The sequence below is a fragment of the Phaethon lepturus genome, unplaced genomic scaffold, assembly GCF_000687285.1.
Source record: "Phaethon lepturus isolate BGI_N335 unplaced genomic scaffold, ASM68728v1 scaffold14887, whole genome shotgun sequence".
In the NCBI taxonomy this organism is placed as follows: Eukaryota; Metazoa; Chordata; class Aves; order Phaethontiformes; family Phaethontidae; genus Phaethon; species Phaethon lepturus.
This window is the reverse complement of record NW_010552676.1, coordinates 31,952-53,722: the sequence shown is the minus strand read 5'-3', so window position 1 is coordinate 53,722 and position 21,771 is coordinate 31,952. Positions and strand designations below refer to the sequence as shown.

Genomic DNA, 21,771 nt, shown 5'->3' with positions numbered 1-21,771 from the left:
CAAAGGACGGCTTGTGTGCATTTTCACCTGGGAAGCTGGAGAGGAGAAGACGCGATGAGGGCAGCCGTTGCTGGAAATACCCATCTTGTATTTCCAGCTCACAGATGTAATTTTGTATTACTTGTGCCAGGTACAGCAGCTGTCACTGAGTCTTTCTCTGCTCAGTGTTGTGTAGATTGTTTTGATATCTCTATTTTAGTCATCTGGGCCATGAAAAATTCGTGCAGGGGCATGAGACATCACTCCAGCTTGCCTTTGCTAGGACATCAGTTAATTTTTCCCCTCCCATGCCCACACCTGGGTCACGGACACCACTGAGGAGTGAGTTAAACGATAAAGGCAAACCATTACCATGAATCCTTTAAAAAAAGTGGATGGAGGCAAGTAATTCCAAGATGTGTTTCTGGAAGAAGATATTTAACAAAATTACTCAAAACACGGAGGGAGAGGGTGGTTGCAGGCTGGATCTCAACACTTGGTTCCAAAACTGGCTGGCTGCCTGATCAGTCTCTGGCTTCTTTGTCTTCCCCGTTTTTGTTCCCATCTCCTACAGGCAAAGCCTACGCTCCTGAGTTCTACTATGACACCTACAACCCTCTGTGGCAGAACAGACCTCGCGTCTACTCCTACAGTCTGCAGTGGACACAGATGAACCCCGACGCTGTGGACCGCATCCTTGCCTATCGCTTAGGGATTAGGCAGGTGAGCAAAGAAATTCATTCATGTAGGATGTGCCTTTTGAGTCTTATGACCTCTGTGAGGACTGCCAGGCCTTTATTTTATTTTTTCAAATTAAATTAAATTAAATTAAATTTTATTTTAAAACTTATTTTACTTTGCTTCTTTTACTTCCTTTTTTCCTCCCTCTTTTCATCTTCTATGCGTCAGAGTTGTTTCTCCTCCTTCTGGAAGATTTGCTACCATCTTGCAGAAATATTCCTCTGCCACTTGCAGATCCTGAAAACTAATTTGCACATTTGCAGTGTGAAACGCAGAGATTAAAGAGCTGTTTGTCAGAGAGTTTGTAGAGGCTGTGGCTCAAGATATGCTAGAAAGATTACATGAAAGAAACGTGCAGTGAAATTAAACTTTTTATTTCTCTGTGCGTCTACATATCTCTTATTAGATCTTCCATGTAAACGGATAAATATAGGGATAGCTGTAGCTTTCCTATGGAAACATGTGGACTTTGAGAACCAAGACGTCTTTCTTGACCACATTAAAGCCGATCATGCTTGCACCTTCATTGATCTACTGTGAACTTTTCAATGGGAATTGGCACTGTTAAGGAAGTGTGGGACTAACCCACTTGCAGAGGAATTGTTAAATTAACATAGTCATCCCCATTAATTTACCCTTTAACAAGAAAAATATCATCTGTCGTCTTTGAAGGTTATTGCTAAAAAGCTTGAGTTTTAATAGTCAATTAAAGTGAAAGAACCACTCTGTGCGTTGCTTAAACTCTCGTTAAATGGCAACACCTCTGCTTACTCCTCTTCGCAGAGCAAAGTGATCCTCCTACAGCTAAGTCCATAGAAAATCTCACAATTTTGTGTTCTTAAAGGCAGAAAATTTTTGTGCCACAGGACTTGTTCCCAATCTTGTTTAGAGTCTGTCCATGCCAAACACTACAAGTGTAGTAGAGATTGACTCTACCGACAGCTTCGGCTTTGGCATTGCTAGGCTTTCTGAAGGAAAAATACACGGTTTGAAAATAATGCTCCGTGCTATGAACACCTCTGTGGCCACCACGTCCACCTCCAAGCCGTATCTTACCAGTTGGGCTGCCAGCCTTGGTCTGGCTGAGGTGTGCGCTGGCAGAGGCGGCTGTGCCGTGCTGTGCCACGCTGTGCCGAGTTGTGCCGTGCCGTGCCCGGTCGGCGCCGCAGGGCTCCCACCACCCTGGCTCGTGGGCACAGGCCCCCAGCTCCTGCTCCCAGCCTGGACCTGCTGTGATCGAATGCAGACGTTTTGCTGCTTACTTGGGAGAATCGGCCTGATGCTGTTTCGGTCTTGTTTTATGCTCTCCCGCTGAGCTTGCTTTTCTTTAAATAATACCACAATTGATTGATTTAGAAAGTACACGTTTGGTTATTCAATGCCTGAAATAATAGTTTGTGCAGGGAGAAACAGATTGGGGATTAAAAGAGATTCCTGAAGACACACATGTTTGGAAAGGCGAGTGCAGAAAGTATTTTGCTATCCCACAGATCTCCTACTGAGATGAGCTTTGCAAGCTGCAAAATAAGTACACGATTTGAGCATGTTATTTGTGCTGAGTGGATGGGGTTTTGCTTGTGTAACTTCTGTGCTAGTTGTGGAGTTGACTGGGACACGTCCAGGGAACAGCTTTGATACCTGGGGGTACTGGCTCTCCTACACTCAGAGTTTTTCTCTGCCTGCACCTAATGACTTTGAAATGAAAATCGGTGACTTTTAATACATGTTTATGCAACTGTTTGCATCATTGAGCACAAATCAGTTCCATTATTCCCAGTACCCGAGAGGAATTATTAAATTAAAAAAAAGAATTTGCTGAAGTAAAAGAATATATAATGAAATTAATGGGGTTTTAGCTTTTTTTTTTCCATTTCATTTTAATTTACTTTTAATTATCTATTTATATAATTATCGAGAGTTACTTTACTCTGATTTCCTTGACAACAACTCTCTGTCAGGCTATCCAAAATATTTTCCTTTCGTCCATCTGGAGCCACATTTAAAACTCAGGTGATTTAGAACCCGGCGAGCTGTCCAGAAACACTCGTCCATCATCACAGTAATTCGCCCTGAAACAAGGGTGATAACTAAACTTCCTTTTTTTTTTTTTTTTTTTTTTTTTGACACCTACCGGTACTGGCTACCGCCAAGTTCCCCTCTGAACTGTTTGCGTTTAGATAATTTATTTGACTTAGCAATGTATTTTTTTCTGGGTTTTGCTCTTGTTTTTATTTAACAGTAATAGTGGGGATGAGCGTCCTTTGGGAGCGGTGGAAAACACAGCTCAGGGCTGTGCAAGGTTCACCGGGGCGACAGGGCGGGAGGGTCTGCGCGAGAGCAGCCCAGCATGCTGCTCCCGTAAAAAATGACGGCTCTTAATCTGTGTTTTAATCTCCCAGCGCATCGCAAACCACTGCCAGGGGCCCGCGTAGCGGCTCCGTGTGTCGGTATCTGCCTGTGATTCGATTAACACCGTTACCTTTATCTGATCAGTAAATTGCCTTCGTATTAAGAATGCTAAATCAGAGCTCAAGCATCGCTTCCTCTGTACCCAACCTGTATGCTGCTGCTTCAGTTGAGACAGAATCCAGGCAGCATTTTGGGAATTTTTAGTTGATGGCAGGTTTGCACTTGCTGGATTTTCTGTGGAATTGTTGAAGTCCATAGTATTGACAATATTTGTAACGTCATTTTATAAAAACTAGGATTTCTTATGAGACGCCGAGTGGTTTCATTCCGGTTTTGCATTTGCCAGGTGGCTGTGGAAAGCAACGCAAAGGATGTGAATGAAATAATAATGAAACTTTTGCAGGGCAAAGGAGGCTGGTAATAGAAAGCTGGAGAGAAATGTCGAGTGCCAGAGGTGTAGTGCAGGCAGAAAACAGGTAGAACAGAGACGCTGAAGCCAAGCAGCCTGCTGTGCTGAGGGGGATGTAAGCAGTGAAGATAATTCAGTCCTCTTTAGGTAGAGGTACGAGCAAGAGGTGCGAGCTACCTCACCGCGGATGCCGGGAGCAGCTGTTGTGCTATTGGGACCTTCAGGATTCTGTGGTTGCTTTCTAACAGTGAAAATACATGTTTTAAGAGCAAAACCAATCAATTTAAGAAGTGAATTGAAAATCTGTAAGAATCACTGCATTTATATGCATGTCATCTATATGTCTTTTTTTAAGACCATTGTACAGGTCTCCCCCCACCCCTATATTTAAAGCTACAAACTGCCCATATAGCACGCTGATGGTGAGCAGAAGTTTGCTCAGTCGAGCTTGTCCTGCTGACATGGTACTGTGTGGCAGATGCTCCCTCCTGGGAGAATCAGGGAGGAACAGGAATTATTTAGAGCACTTTGCTTTCTGATAAGCCCAGACACTCCTGGTTTTGCCTTTGGGGGATTCACTCGGTGCTTAACATTTGTTTTAACAAGCGCAGGCTCGTCTGCATTTCTGGTTGACGTAGCCCATGGACAGTGGCTTCCTAGTGCTGGGTTTTAATCAGCTTTGAGGATGCTGAGTTGCAGTATCTGCCAAGCCTGCTGTTAGGGAGCATCTAGCCACCGAGCAGTGCGCATGGCTGTGCTCCTCTTTGATTGAACAGTGACAAATAATTGTTTTAAAAAATGAGGCACTGACTAAACGGCCATAGAGTTTACTTGTTGCGTGAGTGTAAGACCTGTGTTCATGTGCTGATAGTGCTCAGAGCCCTCAAGCATGTCTTAAGGAGACGGCACAGCTCTGCAGTATTCATTCAGGCCCTGTCCCTCCAAGTAGTTGTTACAGATGTGGTCTTCTCTTCATGGGAATTTTTGGCTTGTTTGCTTAGAAAAAAAAACATTTAGTTGATGAGAGATAATAGCAAGGAACCTGGTCTGATTTGCAGTTCTTGAAAGACCAGTCTAGACAATTTTGTCATGGTGAAGGGAAATTGAAGTGATTGGTCCCTTTCCCAAAAGGAGAGAAGCCCTTGAGAGCAAAGGATTCAGTCTACGGCCAGTCCTGCTGCCAACCTTTGACATAAAGAAAGATTCAGAAGGTGTCAGAGAAATACCACAATGTATATAATATCTTCTCCTCTTGGGCCACCAGAGCCAAAATAAGCAAAGATTAAAGCATTCCTTTCACTACCGTACATTCTGCTGTATGTTGACCAACTTTACGAAGCATGAAGGTGGCAGACAACTATCCTGGTACGTCTGGGCACTTGCAAGCACATTTGCCCTCCAAGTTCCATGTGCCAAAGATGGGAAAGAAAGAATTGAGCCCATCCATTTTCCACCCAGTTTTGGTGAGCTTTTTCCAGATTGGCAATGAGAGGAGGACATGCTCCTGATCCAGGGACAGCACTTTGTTCTACTACCTCAGAGCATCAGTAGCGATTTTCTCACTGCTGAAGGGGGAATTTCAGTACAGATCTGAGCAGGAAAATAGGAGGTGCATGGAGCCTAAATTAAGGTCCATTTGAGATGCTCATTTATGATTACTGCAGTCTTGTATGGCAGAGTAAGTTGGAAGTTAGGGATACAGCAAGAGCAGGGTATAGTCAAGAGGAATAGGTAAGAGGCTACGATCTCCTGTTGGTAGAGAATGAGGCAATATATTTCATCCTTCAAGATACGGGTCTGAAAACAGAGAAAGAACAAATGAAGTTAATTAACCTCAGCAATCCCGACCCAGTCATGGAGGGGTTCTACAGCTTCTTCAGCAGGTCCATGTCCATGCAGCAAGTACACAGCCTTTACCTGGCAGAGCAAGTCCAGTTACCTCCTAGACCCCTGAAGGGCCCACATTGTCTGCTGCAGTGACCAAAAGGGATGGTGCTATATTAAAAATAGACGAACTTTGCACGTTGGCGTTCTGTGAGTACAGCTCTCAGACACACAGGCATGTGTCCGCGGTGAGCTTGGGCTCAGAGTCCACCTTCCGCTGGTGGTGCTCAATAACCCAGACCATTGCATGGCCTGTTGCCTCTGTGGGACCATCTCTCTCTCTGGTCCTCTTTCTCTGGGACTTGCTTTAATTTTCTTAGTATTCCTGGAACAGAGCTTCCAGACTCCGCCCTGTATGAATCACCAGAAGTGTTACACATTTCTGTCAGATCCTGCTTCTTGTCACCTACCTTGTCACTAGAGTTAAAATAAAGGCATCTCTCAGGCACAAGAGGATAATTTAATGGTAGGGAAGCAGGACTCAGGAGAAACTTGTCTGGCATTTTAAGCATTGGTTAAAGAGAAGCTGCAAGAAACTGGCACAGCAAATGCTGGGAAAGTTATTTGAGAAAAAAGTGGAGCTTGGTTTAGTGACGTGTCAGGGAAGCCAAGGAAATCCAAAAGGGAGAGGGAAGGTCCCATCAGATGAAGAGGGAATCACAAGAACAGGAAAGTGTAATTTTTCTGCCTATAGAGTAAAAATGGAAATAGATCAATGGAAATCTTTATTTACCAAAGTACTGTATTTAGAATGAAAGTCAGTTATGAGAAATTTATTTCTTTTAGCACACTCAAGGCCTCCACCTGATGGGTAGTAGTTCTCCAGATGTTCCTTCTATCAGGATCACGTTACTGTCGTCACACAACATACTGCAAAGATGTTTGCAAGCTGGGTATTTTCATTTTGATTTCATTCTATGAACATGTACAATAGCTATATATCAACATGCGTACAAAAATTGCATTCGGAACCATTCAAAGATAATTACATCTGTAGAATTAATTTCAGTGGAGGAAGTGAGAGAGTTGAAAATTCACATGACTATTGGAATATTTCTAATTTTGTTTCCGTGAAAGAACTTAAGCCTTCTTCTACAGACTACAGAGGGATATAAGCTGTCCCAAAGACTTCACAGTGTGCATTTCTTTTGGGAGTCTAAACAAGGCTTTGCTTTTTTCCTGTTATGTCTGCACTTGTGAAATGAGACGGAGAGAGTTTGGCAAAAAAAATGAGTGCAACATGCAAAGGCAAGTTTATTATTGATTTTCTTGGGTTTGGTAAATTGAATTAGAGAAGCAATGGCTGTTTTACAATTTTCAGTTTGCAATACTGATACCTTCTATGCTTACTCTTCACAAGACTGAGGCTTGACTTTCAAAACAGTGAGCTGAGGGCTGTCATTTGAGATTTGTACCAAATACTTTTAATTGCCATTTAAAAACAGTTACATCTCCCAGTCTTTGGATAGATTAGGCAAATGCTTATGTATAATTCTGAAAAAAATCTCTACTGATTACATCTTAACAAATCCAGAGGTAAAAGTTACACACATAAATACAGCCTTTTCTGTTGGGTCCTGACGTTCTGACTTTGACCCCATGGTATCTAGGTTACCAAAGATGCTCCTGACTGTAACCACACTCCCTTGTCAGGGAGTCGAGCTTTGTGCCTCCAGAGTAACCAGTTCACTTGTTTTGGAGGTAGTGGGCTGTATTTGCTAGAGATTTAAACAGAAAACATCCCAGACTGAGCTGTGCCCATTCACATTACCACGACATGTGGACCATAAAACTAAATTCCCTTTCTTCACAAAAAAAAACAAAACCTTACAGGCAAAATTTAACATATTCATTGATCCAAGCAATTACTGCCTGCTGGGACTTCCTTGGTTTGATTTTCGTTATATAAGCATAAACTGCTGCTATTTCATTACTAATTTTAATACCTAATTCGTATTTCTTAAGGAAACAAGACACACGAGAACATTCTGAATTTACTGCCTGTGATTTCTGAACCCAGCTCTTCGTTTTGGTCAGATCTGATGGGAAACAGAGGTGCAGCAGGCAAGGAGGGTCCCACCAGTGTTGTGAAGGCATGTGGACTGGTCAAAAAGAAAGATATAATTATGGAAAAAAATTGAAGAGTAGGATCACATTAATCAGAAGGAGAAAAAACATGGACCATGTATGAATTCTGTAGCTTCACAGTAAGCTCTGTGGAACCCCTTCCTGGGATACCTTGCATTTTGGGGCAATATCTGATCTTGCTCTTCAGGATGTCTATACATGTATATATCTACGTTGCAGGAGCCAGAGTCTCTGTCTTGACTTTTGCAAACAATGGCAAAGTAATAATTCCCTAAAGGACAGATCCTGCACGGGGAGGAGCTCTTGTGCTGGAAGCAGTGATGTTGGCATAACCTGAGGCTTTCATTGCACATTTCCCTTCAGTAAAAAAATACAGACTTATTTGTACTCAGGAGCGTATGCTCTCACCCAGCATTGCCAAGAGCAAGTCCCGTGCTGTAGCCTCAGCCTGTACATGGTGGTCACACTCAACTTTCACTTACTCTGTCTCCGCAGAAAACTCTGCAACCTGAATTGGTTACTGCTGACAAATGCAGCGTATCAGTCAAACTTCAAGGAAGGACGCAGGAGAAAATGGAGTGAACTGAAGAGCAATTTAGGGAGAGAAATTACTCAAGCTGGAGGAATTTGTTTTAGTAAAGAAGTTATTTGCTTTTTACTACATTTTAACCCTTGTGGGCTGCAGCTTTGTGTGCTGCAGCCAGAGCCTCAGGTGGAGTGGCTGAATTGCACGAATCATCTGCCCCATCCAAACAAGGATGCGCTTGCCTTTAAATTGTCGAGCCCTGTGTGGGCACCCCTCCAGCAGAAGCTGGGCCCTTGATGAAAACGTGCTCCACTTCCAGTACAAACAGCAGAAGAGCAGATAAGATGGGATGTGTGTTTACATGACTGCTTTTTCACCCTGCTGCTGTGTAGCTGTCCAATAAATGCAAACAGCAGGCTGTCAGGATTTTGACGCTGATCAGATCCAGTTTTAAAATGAAAAACATGATTGCCTAGAAATATTTTCCATTACTCTGCTTTATTCTTTATATCAATCACTGCAATGCAAGACTGTTTAAAAAAATCTGTAAGTGACAGCAACGGTTTTCTTGTTAGGGTTGATTTCATATGATGTCATACAGTTGTTAAGAAATATTAAAGGATATACAAAAATGAAAACTAACAGAGAAACAGAACAATGAAACTTTGAAAATTGAAGGTCTACATGAAAATTACAGCATGTGTCCTTAGGCAAATGCCTGACTAAAAAGAGTTGTGTGTCTGGCATGCAGCATGCTTTTTGACATAATAAAATATAGCATAAATAAATATTTGAAAAGGCCTTCGGGCATTACAGAAACTTAATCCTGATGAAGGATGCATCCTCTTTATTGAAGATAATTTCAGAGCAGCATCGATGCCTAGGAATCATAAATAAATTGCATAGTATATTCCAGGTACCCTGTTAAAATATGTTAGGATATCAGGATAAAACTTAGCAATAGCTGCACTTGCTCAAGGTCTAGGTCCATTATCCCTGTCGCGGCCCGAAAGGAGTCATTCAGGACAACCTCCTTCCCCGTGGGGCCAACGACCAAGTTCGTGATCCCCCTGGACTGAATTAAGGTGAAACACCACCAGCCAACCAATTTAACAATTTAATAATACAAAATGCAAGGCATGAGGTTACATAAATGACTCAAAGGCAACTACTCTAACTAAACAATTCAACTAAACAAGCAAGTCCTGTGCAACAAGTCTTTTACACTTCGACAAAGAGAGGAGGAGGCGGGGAGAGAGACAGAGAAAGACAGCAAAGAAGATATCACCACCCGTGGATCCAGTGGCATCCCGTTGGTCCTCTTGATGTTCCTTGGTGGTGGGGGTCCCCACTTTCACTTCTGACGGTGTCATTCTTACACAGTCCGAGTTCCATAGTCTCCATCTGATCCCAGGAAACTTCATGCATATGCAACAGGCAATGGCACATCTGCAGGCCGTGGTGTCTCTTCTCGCTGTATCTCTGCTCTGCGGGAACTGTTATCTCGTTCTTCTCTGGGGTTTACTCTGTACCAAGACGTGTTCGAGCCATTGTACCAAGAGAGGTGTGGGTTCCTCGGAACCGTGAAATGTTTAAGACAGAAACTGCATATCAGTCCATCACAATCCCAAGAGTTTATTGACTCTTGAAGAGCACCCAGATGGGTGCTGAAGGAGAGGTGCAACCCAAAGGGGAATGGAGGTGGAAGGTGTCTGAGGCGAAGGCTGTTCCTCAACTGAGATATTTTGTGTCTTGTCACATAACATTCTCCCCCAAATTCCCTTTGGACTATTTGCACTTTTGATCTTTGTATCATCCCATGTCAGTGCGTTCACTGCTGCCACTGCCCCTTGCATGGCAAGTGAGCATCTCCTCTAGCACCCAGCATTCATGCACACAGAAGTAGCTTGAAGAACACTATTGCTGACACCATCTTCTGTCCAAAAATTTGATAGTGCCAGAAGAAAGCTGTTTGACCAACTGAATAAAAGTCACTCGCTAGATGAGCTTCAGCTCCTTCTCTGTGACTGTTCCATATGTGTCCTTACATCTTCTTTGCTCTGCCATGTTCAAGACCTGTTCTAAAGACAGATTTGCTGCATTCTTCCCATGTCAGTAGGATACGTCCATGCTTTATTTCATGGGCTGTAATGAACTTATTTTCACAGCATTCCTCTGAGTTAATTTTATAAAACTGAAACATAGGGCAAGGTCAGAAATATGCACTGCTAGCAGGGCTCACTTTGGGGAAGGGATTTTACCTCTGTGTATTTAAAGGCAGCATCAAGATTCACACTCAGGGACACTTCACCTGAAATCTGGACGTCCCATGTCATGAGAGCAGATGCTGTCACCCTCATGCTGGACCTTTTTCTGAAGTGTCCCCTCACCACCCTCTTGAGACATCTCTCCATTTCTGTAGGCTTTGCATCTGGTCTCCTGGGCAGGTTATCTTCCAGTTCAGCCCTGCAGCCAGGGGACGGGATGGCAGCAGCAGCTCTTGGTAGAAATGTTAAAGAGCATGGCAAAAGAGCTTAGACTCCAAGGAAGGCAATGGTCTTCACCAAACTCAAACAAGAACATGGAGTTTCGCTGCGCAATACTTTTCATTGAAAAAAGGCCAATTAGTGTTTTTTCTGTTGGCCAAGTATTGGGTATTCACTGTATTTCTGGTCTTTGGTAACAAATGAAAGTGCTCTTGGGTGGCAAATAAAGCTGTCCTATTTCTCAGCATCTCCTCCCTGCACTGCGATGAGCAATTCTGGCAACCTGTAAAGGGAATATGTATCTTCTGAGCTTCCTGACCTGTTTCTAGGGCCACTTGAATTGAGTTGAGTAAATTGAGTAAGTATCTGCACATCTAGACGGTGCATGAACTCAAAACTATTAAATCTGTTTGAGGTCTGCCTGGATTTTCCCAAGCACTGTTAATAGGTGCATTTACAAAATAAGCACTGCAGATCTTTAGCTGTAAAAAATAAAAATGAGATTAGTTACCTACCGACCGATGATCAAAGCTGAGGCTTCACCAACATTACTCCCCAGGAGCAGCTTTAATAACTGTGTAAGGGACACCCGGTGCAGGACAGACGCCAGCGCTAGGAACTCTGCAGACCAGGGCTTCCTCTTGCTGGGCCGTTACCTTGGCTCCTGCCTCCAGATTTCTGGAAAACCAGCTATTACCTTTGTATCAGTCTTAAGATGATAGATTAGGAATCCCAGATGTCTTCTAGACACAGGTGTTTTTTACTGGGCATGATGTCAGTGTCTCTCGCCATAAATTCTATCCTCATGAAAATGGGTATATGTAATTTAAGAAGAAAATAATTGTAAAAAAATGTATTTTACAAAAAAAAAAAGCAGTGCTATTGCAAAACTAAAGTCAATACTGTGTTGCTCTGTGTTGCTCAATTACTGTTTCTGCTCCACAGTAATGTACTGTCTCCATTCATTCAACTGAGGCAAGGAAGGATTTATTTGATTTTAAAAATCCTGTGCAAATTTTAGTTGCAGTTTGGAGAGAAGAGATGGTAAATGAGAATTATCCTTTTTTTAATAACGCAATTAGGTTGGCAATTCCTTAGACACAGATTTTCCTTGCTTCTAGGTGAGGGATGTTTGTAGCTAAATCAGAACATACTAGACAATGTATATACTAAGTAAGTGCTTTCATCAAATAGTGTACATTTCAAAAATTATAAATTATTGTGATGAGAGTTATTTGACCCTAAAGACAACTGCTTCGTCTATTCTTTTGCTGTTAGAGAATTCTTTATTCCTTAAAACATACATATGTTTAAATTGAATACAAACCATATTGCCTTTCAATAAGCAAATGAGCACCCTACTGCAATATGGTTTTGAGCTGATTTAAAACATCACATTTACATTTTGAGAACTTCATTAAACATCTAGTAGCTATTTCCTTTCCTCTCATGCAGCAATTGTCTTAAGTATTTAAGAAATGTTGTGTTTAAACATTCATATTTGACAGTTGAGATGTTATTTATTGGCAAAAATTCATTCTCACTTAAAAAGTTAAGCAAAATCAGTATGTTCACTTTCCTCAGAAATGCACTTTTCCATCATGTGCTTGTCTTGCTGCATTATTACTGGTTGATCTATTTATGCAGAGACTCATGTAGGTTGCTTAAAATGCAGCCTTGTTTTTCCAGTTCATTTACCCAGACAACCTCACTTGTTCACAGTATTGACTAAGTAGCGCAGCTCCAGCGTGCCGTACTTAAAAGGGTTGGGTTTGTCATCTTGATTGCAGTTACAGTCATTAATTTGTCACTATGTAATTATTTTATATGAAAAAATATGGTCATTCGTAAATAGATTTTAGAAATCACCCGAAAATGAGTTAGTTCACTAGGGACAGGAGTGCCCTATCTGTCGTTCAAGATCCATCCGGAGAAGGTTCTAGGGTTGTGGGATACTCACTAGGTCGTTGCTACTGAAATATGAAACATATCTTGGGAAAGATGGTTTTTTGATCATGGAAATGTAGTTGTTGGTATAAGCACAAAGTATTTAATTTAAACTTAGGAACTGAGTCTTGATGCCACTTCGATAATTATATCACTTGTTGCCCTGATAAAAATAATGGTCTGCCTGTTGCAGATAAACCTGCCGCTTAACAGGCGAAACCACATCGTGCTGTTGGCAGTGCCCGTGCTGGCAGTGCCCAGCGCGCCCGCGGCACGGCTCTGTCCTGTGCTTTGAAGTGAGAGAGTCCGCGCCGGCCGGCTTTCCCAGGACCTGAACTTCGAATTTGAGATGTCGCTGAGGAGGAGTGAGAAAACTTTCTCAGAAACCTAGCCTGAACGTAGGTTAATAATTAACCTGCCTTTTATGAATGCCTAAGAAAACGGGGATTGCAAATTGAAAAACTCTTTTGGTAGATGTCTAGCAGTAGCAAAAAAGCAGGACAACCTGCACCGCTGGGGCTGGGAACACTGCAGCTCCTGTTTAACCCCATAGACTTAGTGATTTCATCTGGGAGCCAGACAATTTTTAAGTCTTAAAATGGATTTTCTTGGTTTATATCACATTTTAGCTTGTCTTTAAGGATGAAGAAAAAAAGATACTGACTTGAATGCAGTGTCATCACATTCAAGGTTGTGACTGATCTGAGTCCACGCATTACAGAAATGCTCATTGTGACCCTTGCCAAGGGCAAAATCCTATCACCTCCTTTCAGTCAATGGGTGTTTCCACTGTTCCCATTAAAATGAGAACAGAGACGATGCATCTCCAGTGGGTCAAGCCAAACATGGCATGGTAGAACCTAACGGGGTTAGGACTTCGTCGGTGATGGTAGTGATGAAGATCCTCATCATGCTATGGATAGATCAAGGCCGTATATTACAGCCCTGAGTGCATTTTTATTACCAAGTTCCAAAGAAGAAAGATGATTATTTTTAAAAAGGTTTTTATACTTGTCTTCTTAGTAGTGTTCGCATTTTTATTCAAACTGTAGGTAACTTTGTTTCAAGAGTTCCAGATCAAACAATAGCCCAGACAGACAGTAGATATTAAACATCAATATGATAATGAGAAAATATTAGCTTTACTGTAGTGCTCAGTTGAGCTTTGATCCTGAAGCAGAACAGACCTCAACCACGGGGAAAGGAAGGTGGCATTGGGGATGCCGTTGCAGGGTCTGGGAGCAAGCAACTGCCAGCCCTGACGTGTCAGTGGGGAATCTGGTCAGCGTGAGGTGCAGATCTGTAAGAGCCTTCTGGCACTGTGTGTAGAGTTAGCTGATGGGTACAAGACTTCATCTATCATTAATGGCAGACTGGTATTCACTTTTTTGGTTTAAATCATGGAGTGAGGATGCATTCAAAATAATCAGCAATAAAATCGACGTGTGTGACACCATCAGAACACCTGTTTTGTGTGGCAGTGTAACTCAGGAGACTATAAATCCTCCTGCGTGTAGCGTTTATGGAAAAAGTAGTGTAGAGTACAGGGAATTTCCATTTCTCAGGGTCACTGTTGCACACAGCCCTTCATTTGTAACTATCCTGTGCAGCACTCAAAGTGAAGGATGAGGACAACCTTGTGTGTCTTTCATCATGGTGACTGCATAGATGTGGTCACCCTCTACTTGCTTCTGAAGGTGCTGAGGTCTGCCAAGACGTTATCGGCACAAAGTGAGCATTTTTCTGTCTCATTAATAGCTCTCCAAAGAATATTCTGACATTACTGTATCTCAGCTTTGGATTGGCTTTGGTATTAGTGACCCAGATTCTTCTGATTTTTTGTATTTCAAAGCAACCTTGTATGTGTCCCCTGGTCAGCCTTTGGAGGTGGCCAAGACTCCCGTAGTTGATTTCATTAAATGTTCAATGATAAAGTGGAGTTCAGTCATGGGGGGAGCCTGAAGCTCATGAAGTAAATTAGCAAACTTGTATAGCATAGCATGCATCAGGTTAGGAACATAGGCAAATTCCGTATTTTGTGCTAAAAGGCCATGAAACCCTACATATTGGGTGGCCTTGACGTTTTCTTACATGTTTTCCGAGTGCATACAAAAATGGTCCCAAACGTCACTCAGAGTGTTTCTACACTCCTGAAAGTCTATCCACCCTGAACAAGCCAACTTTTGGACCTCACTTTCAGGCTCTTGCTTCGCTGAGCACGTGCTCAGTTTTGACTGGGAGGCTGTGGGTGTTTCTGTGCTTTTCCATAGCAGCTCCTGAGTGGGTGGCAGCAGCGGCTTCACGGCATACAAAAATGGTCCCAAACGTCACTCAGAGTGTTTCTACACTCCTGAAAGTCTATCCACCCTGAACAAGCCAACTTTTGGACCTCACTTTCAGGCTCTTGCTTCGCTGAGCACGTGCTCAGTTTTGACTGGGAGGCTGTGGGTGTTTCTGTGCTTTTCCATAGCAGCTCCTGAGTGGGTGGCAGCAGCGGCTTCACGGGCAGCTCCGGGGGCAGCTCCATGCCAGCAGCCTGCCACTGCTCAGAACAGTTCTGGTGCCGTCTGGGCATCACGTGGAGGTGTTTCTGTCCCATAAGTTGTTTTTCACCAAAGACAGATTCAGGTAGTCTTTTATAAATGATAACAGTTACTGAGTCCCGTGTTGCACAAAACATGCGAGCAGCGATGAGCGAGTGCCTCCAGCTCTGTGATATTTACTGTCAGCAGGATGAAAGCAAATGAAAAAAGTGAGACTTTACCAGAGCAGACACGAAGGGTCTGCAGCTCCGATCTCGGTGGTGGCTGCTCTGCTCCTCAGCAGGCGATAGCCCCATTCCCTGCCCCGCCGGCAGTGGTGCAGCCACCGTGACCTAGAAAACAAATGGCTCCGCTTTAGAGAAGTAATAAAAAGTCAACTGGTACCTGTAAACCAGAGAGTATCTTGTTCAAGCTTGTTATTTGAAAGATTAAAGTTCCTACCTTTCCTTTATTTTCAGTCTCCAGATGTCTGTGGTCCCAGTCAATTGATAATGAGAAAGTCTCTTCCAGCAGCTCGGAGCAGGTCACCTCTCTGTACGCTTCCTTCTCCTCCCATTTAGCTTTATTGTATTTTTAACGTCTGTTTTCATTACAAGGTCAGACATATTCAAATACATACTATGTGCCTGTGAAAGGGATTTCTGTGAAGGTTGCGTGGTCACTGGCTGCAAAATGGAGTATATAATTTTCTGCCCATAGCACAGTTCTCGTACCCATGCAGGTACAGGTATGCTTAAAATTCTTCACAAAGGAAAAAGTGAATGGAGATAAATGTTACTGACTTTCCGATTAAAGGAGGTCATACCTATTATAAAGCCTCTTTGTCCCTGTGTGTAAGGTTGTTTAAAGTAAAGAAACAGCAACAAACTTCCAGCTATTAAATATCCTAAATTACAGTTTACTTAGCAAATGGACTGAGGTGTTCTAATTCATATCTTAAAAAATGTTTTTATCATCATTCGTGTGGAAAAACAGAAGGCAGTGTATTTTATCTTCAGGTTTTTAGCAGATATTTGTGCTGTATTTTGATTTTAGTCTGATAAAAATGACCTCTCTTTTTTCTTGGCTTACTGTTTTCCACCCTGCCTTTAAAACTGGAGATGTAATACATATTTAAAGAGGACTTAACTATTGGATTATCTAACTTCCAGCTTTCACATACCAGCTTTCCTTAAATTGTTTCTGTCTCTTTCTTCTTCAAATATCAGACCGTAAATTTGGATCATGGACAGACGGTTCTGACATGTGAACCAGTTACCCATCAATTTGTAGCCCATAAAAACTGCGTCTATAAACATTCTGCATCTTTGGACTCCAAGCTCCTAATTACTAAAGACTCAGAGACTTTTAGTTTCTTACTAAAGAAAAAAAGAGAGAAATTTTTTTTATGCTTTTGTGTGTACCAGATAAAACCAATTACACAATATGGTAAACACCAAATAAGTAAAACGAATCGTAGGAGCAAATATAGAATGTAGAGCGTCGATTACGTGACTGCGATTGTTCTCATGGATTAGAATTTAGCTGATTGAAAGAGATTGTGCCCACTGTTAAATGTACTTTAGACACTCTGTTTTCCAGCAGAGAAGAGGGGAAGAAGAGGCTTATCGCGGAGCTGCCGTTTCCATGCGCCTCGTCTCCCAGTGAAGGTGCTGATGACAGCAGGGGCAGGTCCTGCCCGGCGGAGGGGTGGCCGCGTGCTCCTCCAGCAAACGTCTCCAGCCCCGTGGCGGTGTCTGGCCTCACTCCGGGCACTTTGGCCCGCGGTGCGGCTCTGGCTCCAGCAAGCAAACCTCACGGTCTGCTCGCTCCGGGCTGGGTTTCACCTCTTGGTCCCTGTTGCTTCGACAGCGGCCGGCATTTGCAGGGGAGCAGAGAGCAGGTACCAGCTCAGCACGGAAACGAGTGTGAGGTTTTGGCAGTTCCACTGATTGCGAGTGAAAATATCAAAGAAGGAAAGAGCTGTCATCAAGAGCAGTATTCCGTGATGCACGGTGGAAAATAAACTGATGATGAACGTGGCAGAACATGCTTTGCAGCTGGCCTTGTTGTTTTTGCCTGAATTACAGATATTTGTCACGGTGAGTCATTTCAGGGCCGTAACTATCCCTTGAAATGAAGATGACACAGGAGCCACCTACTTGACGGGGTTTAGGTTCAGAGAGCTCTGATGATATTGCCGGGCAAACTTGTCAAAGAAGAGCAGCCACTGCATTTCTGCAGCAGAAACAAGGCAACGGCTCCAGGGCAGTGCTCCCTCGGTGGTGTGCCGATAGAAGCAGCGTTTGCCCATGAACTAACAGTGCTATTTTACCTGTACAACTGCTAAAGAAAACTCTTATTTGTATTAAGGAAAATCAATTGTCGTTGCTGTTATAAATTGTAAAGAAATTACTTTAAAGACCACCAAATTCTTTATAGGAGTATACAATAGATTAATTTACATTGCATTCAGTTGTCATTAATTAAAGACATGGTTGTCCACCTTTTTGAGTCAATGAAGAAATTTATGGTTGAAATCAATAGGCCAAGTACAATGGACTAAGGATGTGTTTAGTTTTTATAAACATAACTGTGCATATAGGCAATCAGTACTTAATCATCCCATAGGATTAATTTCTCAAGAAATCTATATGGTCAAGTCTTTTAGAGAATATAGTGTTCCTCAACAACAGGCAAAGAATAAATACCCTTTCACTGACAGCACAGAGGAGATGGTTTCAGCCTGCTGCAATAAAATGCTGCCACGCTTCTACAGTCCCCTTTCCCTGACGTCAGGGAAATAGATTCTGCTTTTCTGTTAGCTTTAGGGAACAAAGAGGTAACCACGAAAAAACAAGTCCTTGTGAAGCCTTCTAAGTGCTCTGGATTGACTGAATGTAGGTATGCTCTGCTAAATTAATTACAAGTTAGGCACATGCTAATGCTAATAAATGCTCCAGGAACTAATACGATTTTTCCTCAGTGCTTTGCAGGTATTCACAAACCGTTGGGAAACTGTTGTTTCAGCTTGGTCTAATTAAATTTCCCAAAATGTATTTCATCCTTATTTTTGTAAGGCAAATGGCATTGATTATAAGGGTTTTTTTCTCCTTCGAAAATTCTTTTTTAAGCAAATCCTGATTCTTACTAAGTTTAAAGCTCAGGACACATGAATTGACACACAGGCAGGTGTTTTACGGTTGTGTTTGCTTGTCTGTTCTCTCTTTGAAGCATCAATCTTGACTTTTTAATTTAAAAAAGCACAGCCTGAATGTAAGGGAGAGGCTGTACAGGTGATTTCAAGGAAGCGAGCGCTGTGGATTTGGCTCCTTCCCACCCAAGGGAGGCGGCGGAGACACCCAGATCCCTGGAGGCACAGAGGCAGCGCTGCAGGAGCAAGGGGAGAGGTGGATGGGTTGTTCTCGGTGCTTTAATGCCAAGCAGGGAGTGACCAAGAGCTTCGGCTGCCTCCTGCGCGGGGTCTGGCTTCACAGAGCTTCCCCAGTTTCATGCGAGGAGCTTCAACTGCCCTAAGGCATTGTAGGAATCCAAATCCTATTTTTAGGGTGTCTTGGGCATTTCAGTGTTGGTGTTCAGTGCCTCAGCATCATGCAGATCTTTAAAAATGTTGTGCTAGAAAACCTTTGATCCTCCAGCTGGTCGCTGGTTGCTAGCTCTCCAACTGCATATAGATCTGACCTTCGTTTTTTTTCATTTATCCCATCAGCAAGTGAACGAGCTCAACTGCTACCCTTATTTTCAACGGGTTTAATATTTGTCAGCCAAGGGTGCCGCTGCTGTTTCACACCAGGTTTGGGAGGCAGCTCCGCAGTGGTGCCCAGGAGTCCGGCAGGGAAGTCCCAGGCCCCCGGAGTGATGCCTCCAAGCTGCCACTTTGCCTCCAGCGCAACCGTGGGGCTTATTTTCCTAACGGAAAGAGAAGGTTGAAAGCTGAATGTGGTGAAAGCTGTGCGGATACTGATTTTCTTTATTTATTTGTTCAACGGCTGAGCTGAAAAATCGGGCAAGGGGAAGTTTTGTGTCAAATCTAGTGTCAGTTTTGAGATGTTTGCTTTTTTTCCTGGTTTCCATGGTAAAATAAGAATTGAACTGAGCTGGTGTTGATTGCAAGGCAAGAAGATGTGTCTTGCTTCCTATGGAGAAATACCAATATCCAGCATGGGCTTAGGGTGCATAATACTGAAATGAAATTGGCACAGGCTGCCCAGGGAGGTGGTGGAGTCGCCATCTCTGGAAGTGTTCAAAAAACGTGTGGATGTGACACTTCAGGACATGGTTTAGGGAACATGGTGGTGCTGGATTAATGGTTGGTCTTGATGATCTTGAAGGTCCTTTCCAACCTTGGTGATTCAGTGATTCTGTGAAAAATCAAGCTGTTTTTCTTTCAGGGTGAATATAATAATGGATCTTCTTTATTGCTTTTGATTCGGTGGTTGTAGAAAAGGGTGATAATCCAAAGCAGTGACTGAATTTGACACAAATTCATGACTAGTTGTGGTAATTGTAAACTTCAAACATCAAGTATTAATTATAAAAAAATATTTCCTGAAGTCTCTGTTACAGTATTCACTTATCCAAAGGCAAGGCGCAATAAGGAGTATTTTTACAGTAGACCCTTGTCAGGAGTCAGAAGTACCTGGAAGCGAAGACTAGCAAACTTCAAACAACTGCCAGAAAGTCAGTATTAGCTGACACAACTGGAAGCACAGTTTTTAAATACAGTACCTACCAATGTAATTGGCAACCAACATGAATGGCATAAAACATACGGCTTAAAAAAACACTAATGATGTATATTTCAAAATTATTCTTTTTTATTTTAATTTGAAAATTAGGTAATTTTCTCCAGAGTTTTATGTTTCTCCGATTCTCAGTTTTTGTGGGAGGGAGAGACACAGTCATGAAATTATGTTTGGTATGTTTGGTACAGCTCACTTTTAGGGCATAGTCAATGGTTTTAATCTTCCTTGTGAAGATTGCTTGTATTCAACTTGATAGTTTGGTTTTTAAAAAATAAAATTAAAAAAATGGAAATCCGTTGCAAATAACAAACAGCAATAATTACAGTGGAAGTAAAATCAAGGCATTTTCCTTTTGAAGGACCAGCAGCCTCAGTGAGGTCTCCAGAGCAATTTCTGTTCCAGTGAATTAGCATCACTTAAGGATGTGGGGTAGCTGTTTGGGAAAAATAAAAAAAAATACATAGACCTTAGGTTTCTGTTTGTGGGCCAAATTAGATGCACATAAATTTCTTCCCCATTTTTGAATTCTATAAATTGCTGCTTATAATTTTCATTTAAAATCAAATATCTATGTCAGGTAAAACCCTCAGTATTCATTATAAAGCCTCTGAGAAATTGTACCAGGAAATTAACTTGGTGCCTTGTTGTAATCACTGTCTATAAAGATACAGTGAGTTAAGCTCCTACCAGTTTGGTATAGGCAGAAATACAGGGTAGAATGGAGTTCCTCAGGAGTTTCTTTTTCTAGTAATTTTTCTTTTTTCAGTATGTAAGCAGGGGTTTGTGAATGAAAATATTTCTCTTAAAGAAAAAAAAAATCACATTTACCTTGGCCTTTTTGCATTTTTAGATGTATCACAGAATCACAGAAACACTAGGTTGGAAAGGACCTTCAAGATCATCAAGTCCAACCATTAATCCAGCGCCACCATGTCCCCTAGACCATGTCCTGAAGTGCCACATCCACACGTTTTTTGAACACTTCCAGGAATAGCGACTCCACCACCTCCCTGGGCAGCCTGTACCAATGCCTGACCACCCTCTCAGTAAAGAGATTTTTCCTAATATCCAATCTAAACCTCCCCTGGCACAACTTGAGGCCATTTCCTCTTGTCCTATCACTAGTTACTTGGGAGAAGAGACCAACACCCACCTCACCACAACCCCCTTTCAGGCAGTTGTAGAGAGCGATGAGGGCTCCCCTCAGCCTCCTCTTCTCCAGACTGAACACCCCCAGTTCCCTCAGCCGCTCCTCATCAGACTTGTGCTCCAGACCCCTCACCAGCTCCGTTGCCCTTCTCTGGACAAGCATTTACACAGCGTTTGTCACTTTTCTCCTGAGCACTGAGGTTTCGGCAGTGCCTGGAAGGTTTCTTTGGGATGGGAGCAGGAGAGGTGCACGTGGCATAAAAAGAAGGCTGCTGGTGGGCAGAGCAGAGGACAGGAGGAAGAGTTGCTGTAACATGTGCTGGTGTTTGCTTCACACGGCAAAACCTGGGTGACGCAGGTATCCGTGGCGTGTTCTTAGTCATGGGTGTCTAAAGACAACAGAAGGAGAAAAGGCTGAATTTCTGTTAAACAACCTGTACCTCGGGTTTCGTCGTCTGTTTTGTTGATCTCAGTGCTTCAGTACAAAGAGCCGTGAAAGAGCTGGAATCTAACAGAATCTGTCAAACTGAAATTTTTCATGAGCTCCACTGGGATGATCTTTTAAAGATACAATATAAAGGCATGTATTTTCAGTATCTTTATTATCCTTAATAACTCTTTGTACTATAGTGGCCTTGGGAAACCACTAAGAGGGGAATTCTCCACAGTTCCAGGCTGCGTACCAAGTTGTGTCGGACATTTCATTAATATCATGTCTTACGAAGTGGGTCATTTTAATGCTTGCGACAGGGAAAAGGTGGTGCCATCGGGGTGGACACTCAGGTGGTGCTGCTCGGGGCAGACGGTGTAGGTCGCTGAGCTGCAGCACCTCTGGGTCAGCGCTCCCGGCCCCGCGCCGGCGTGC

At 42.7% G+C, this 21,771-nt stretch overlaps 1 protein-coding gene across 1 annotated transcript in view; it reads left to right on the top strand.

Moving 5' to 3' along the window:
* Positions 1–553: 553 nt before the first annotated feature.
* LOC104624034 (MAM domain-containing glycosylphosphatidylinositol anchor protein 2) overlaps positions 554–21,771 on the top strand; it is a gene marked incomplete at its 5' end in the record, with an annotated part of 53,126 nt that continues 31,908 nt past the window's right edge. The window contains one exon of the mRNA XM_010291293.1: positions 554–702. Coding sequence (XP_010289595.1) covers positions 554–702 — 149 coding nt within the window. The remainder of the gene's footprint in view (positions 703–21,771) is intronic.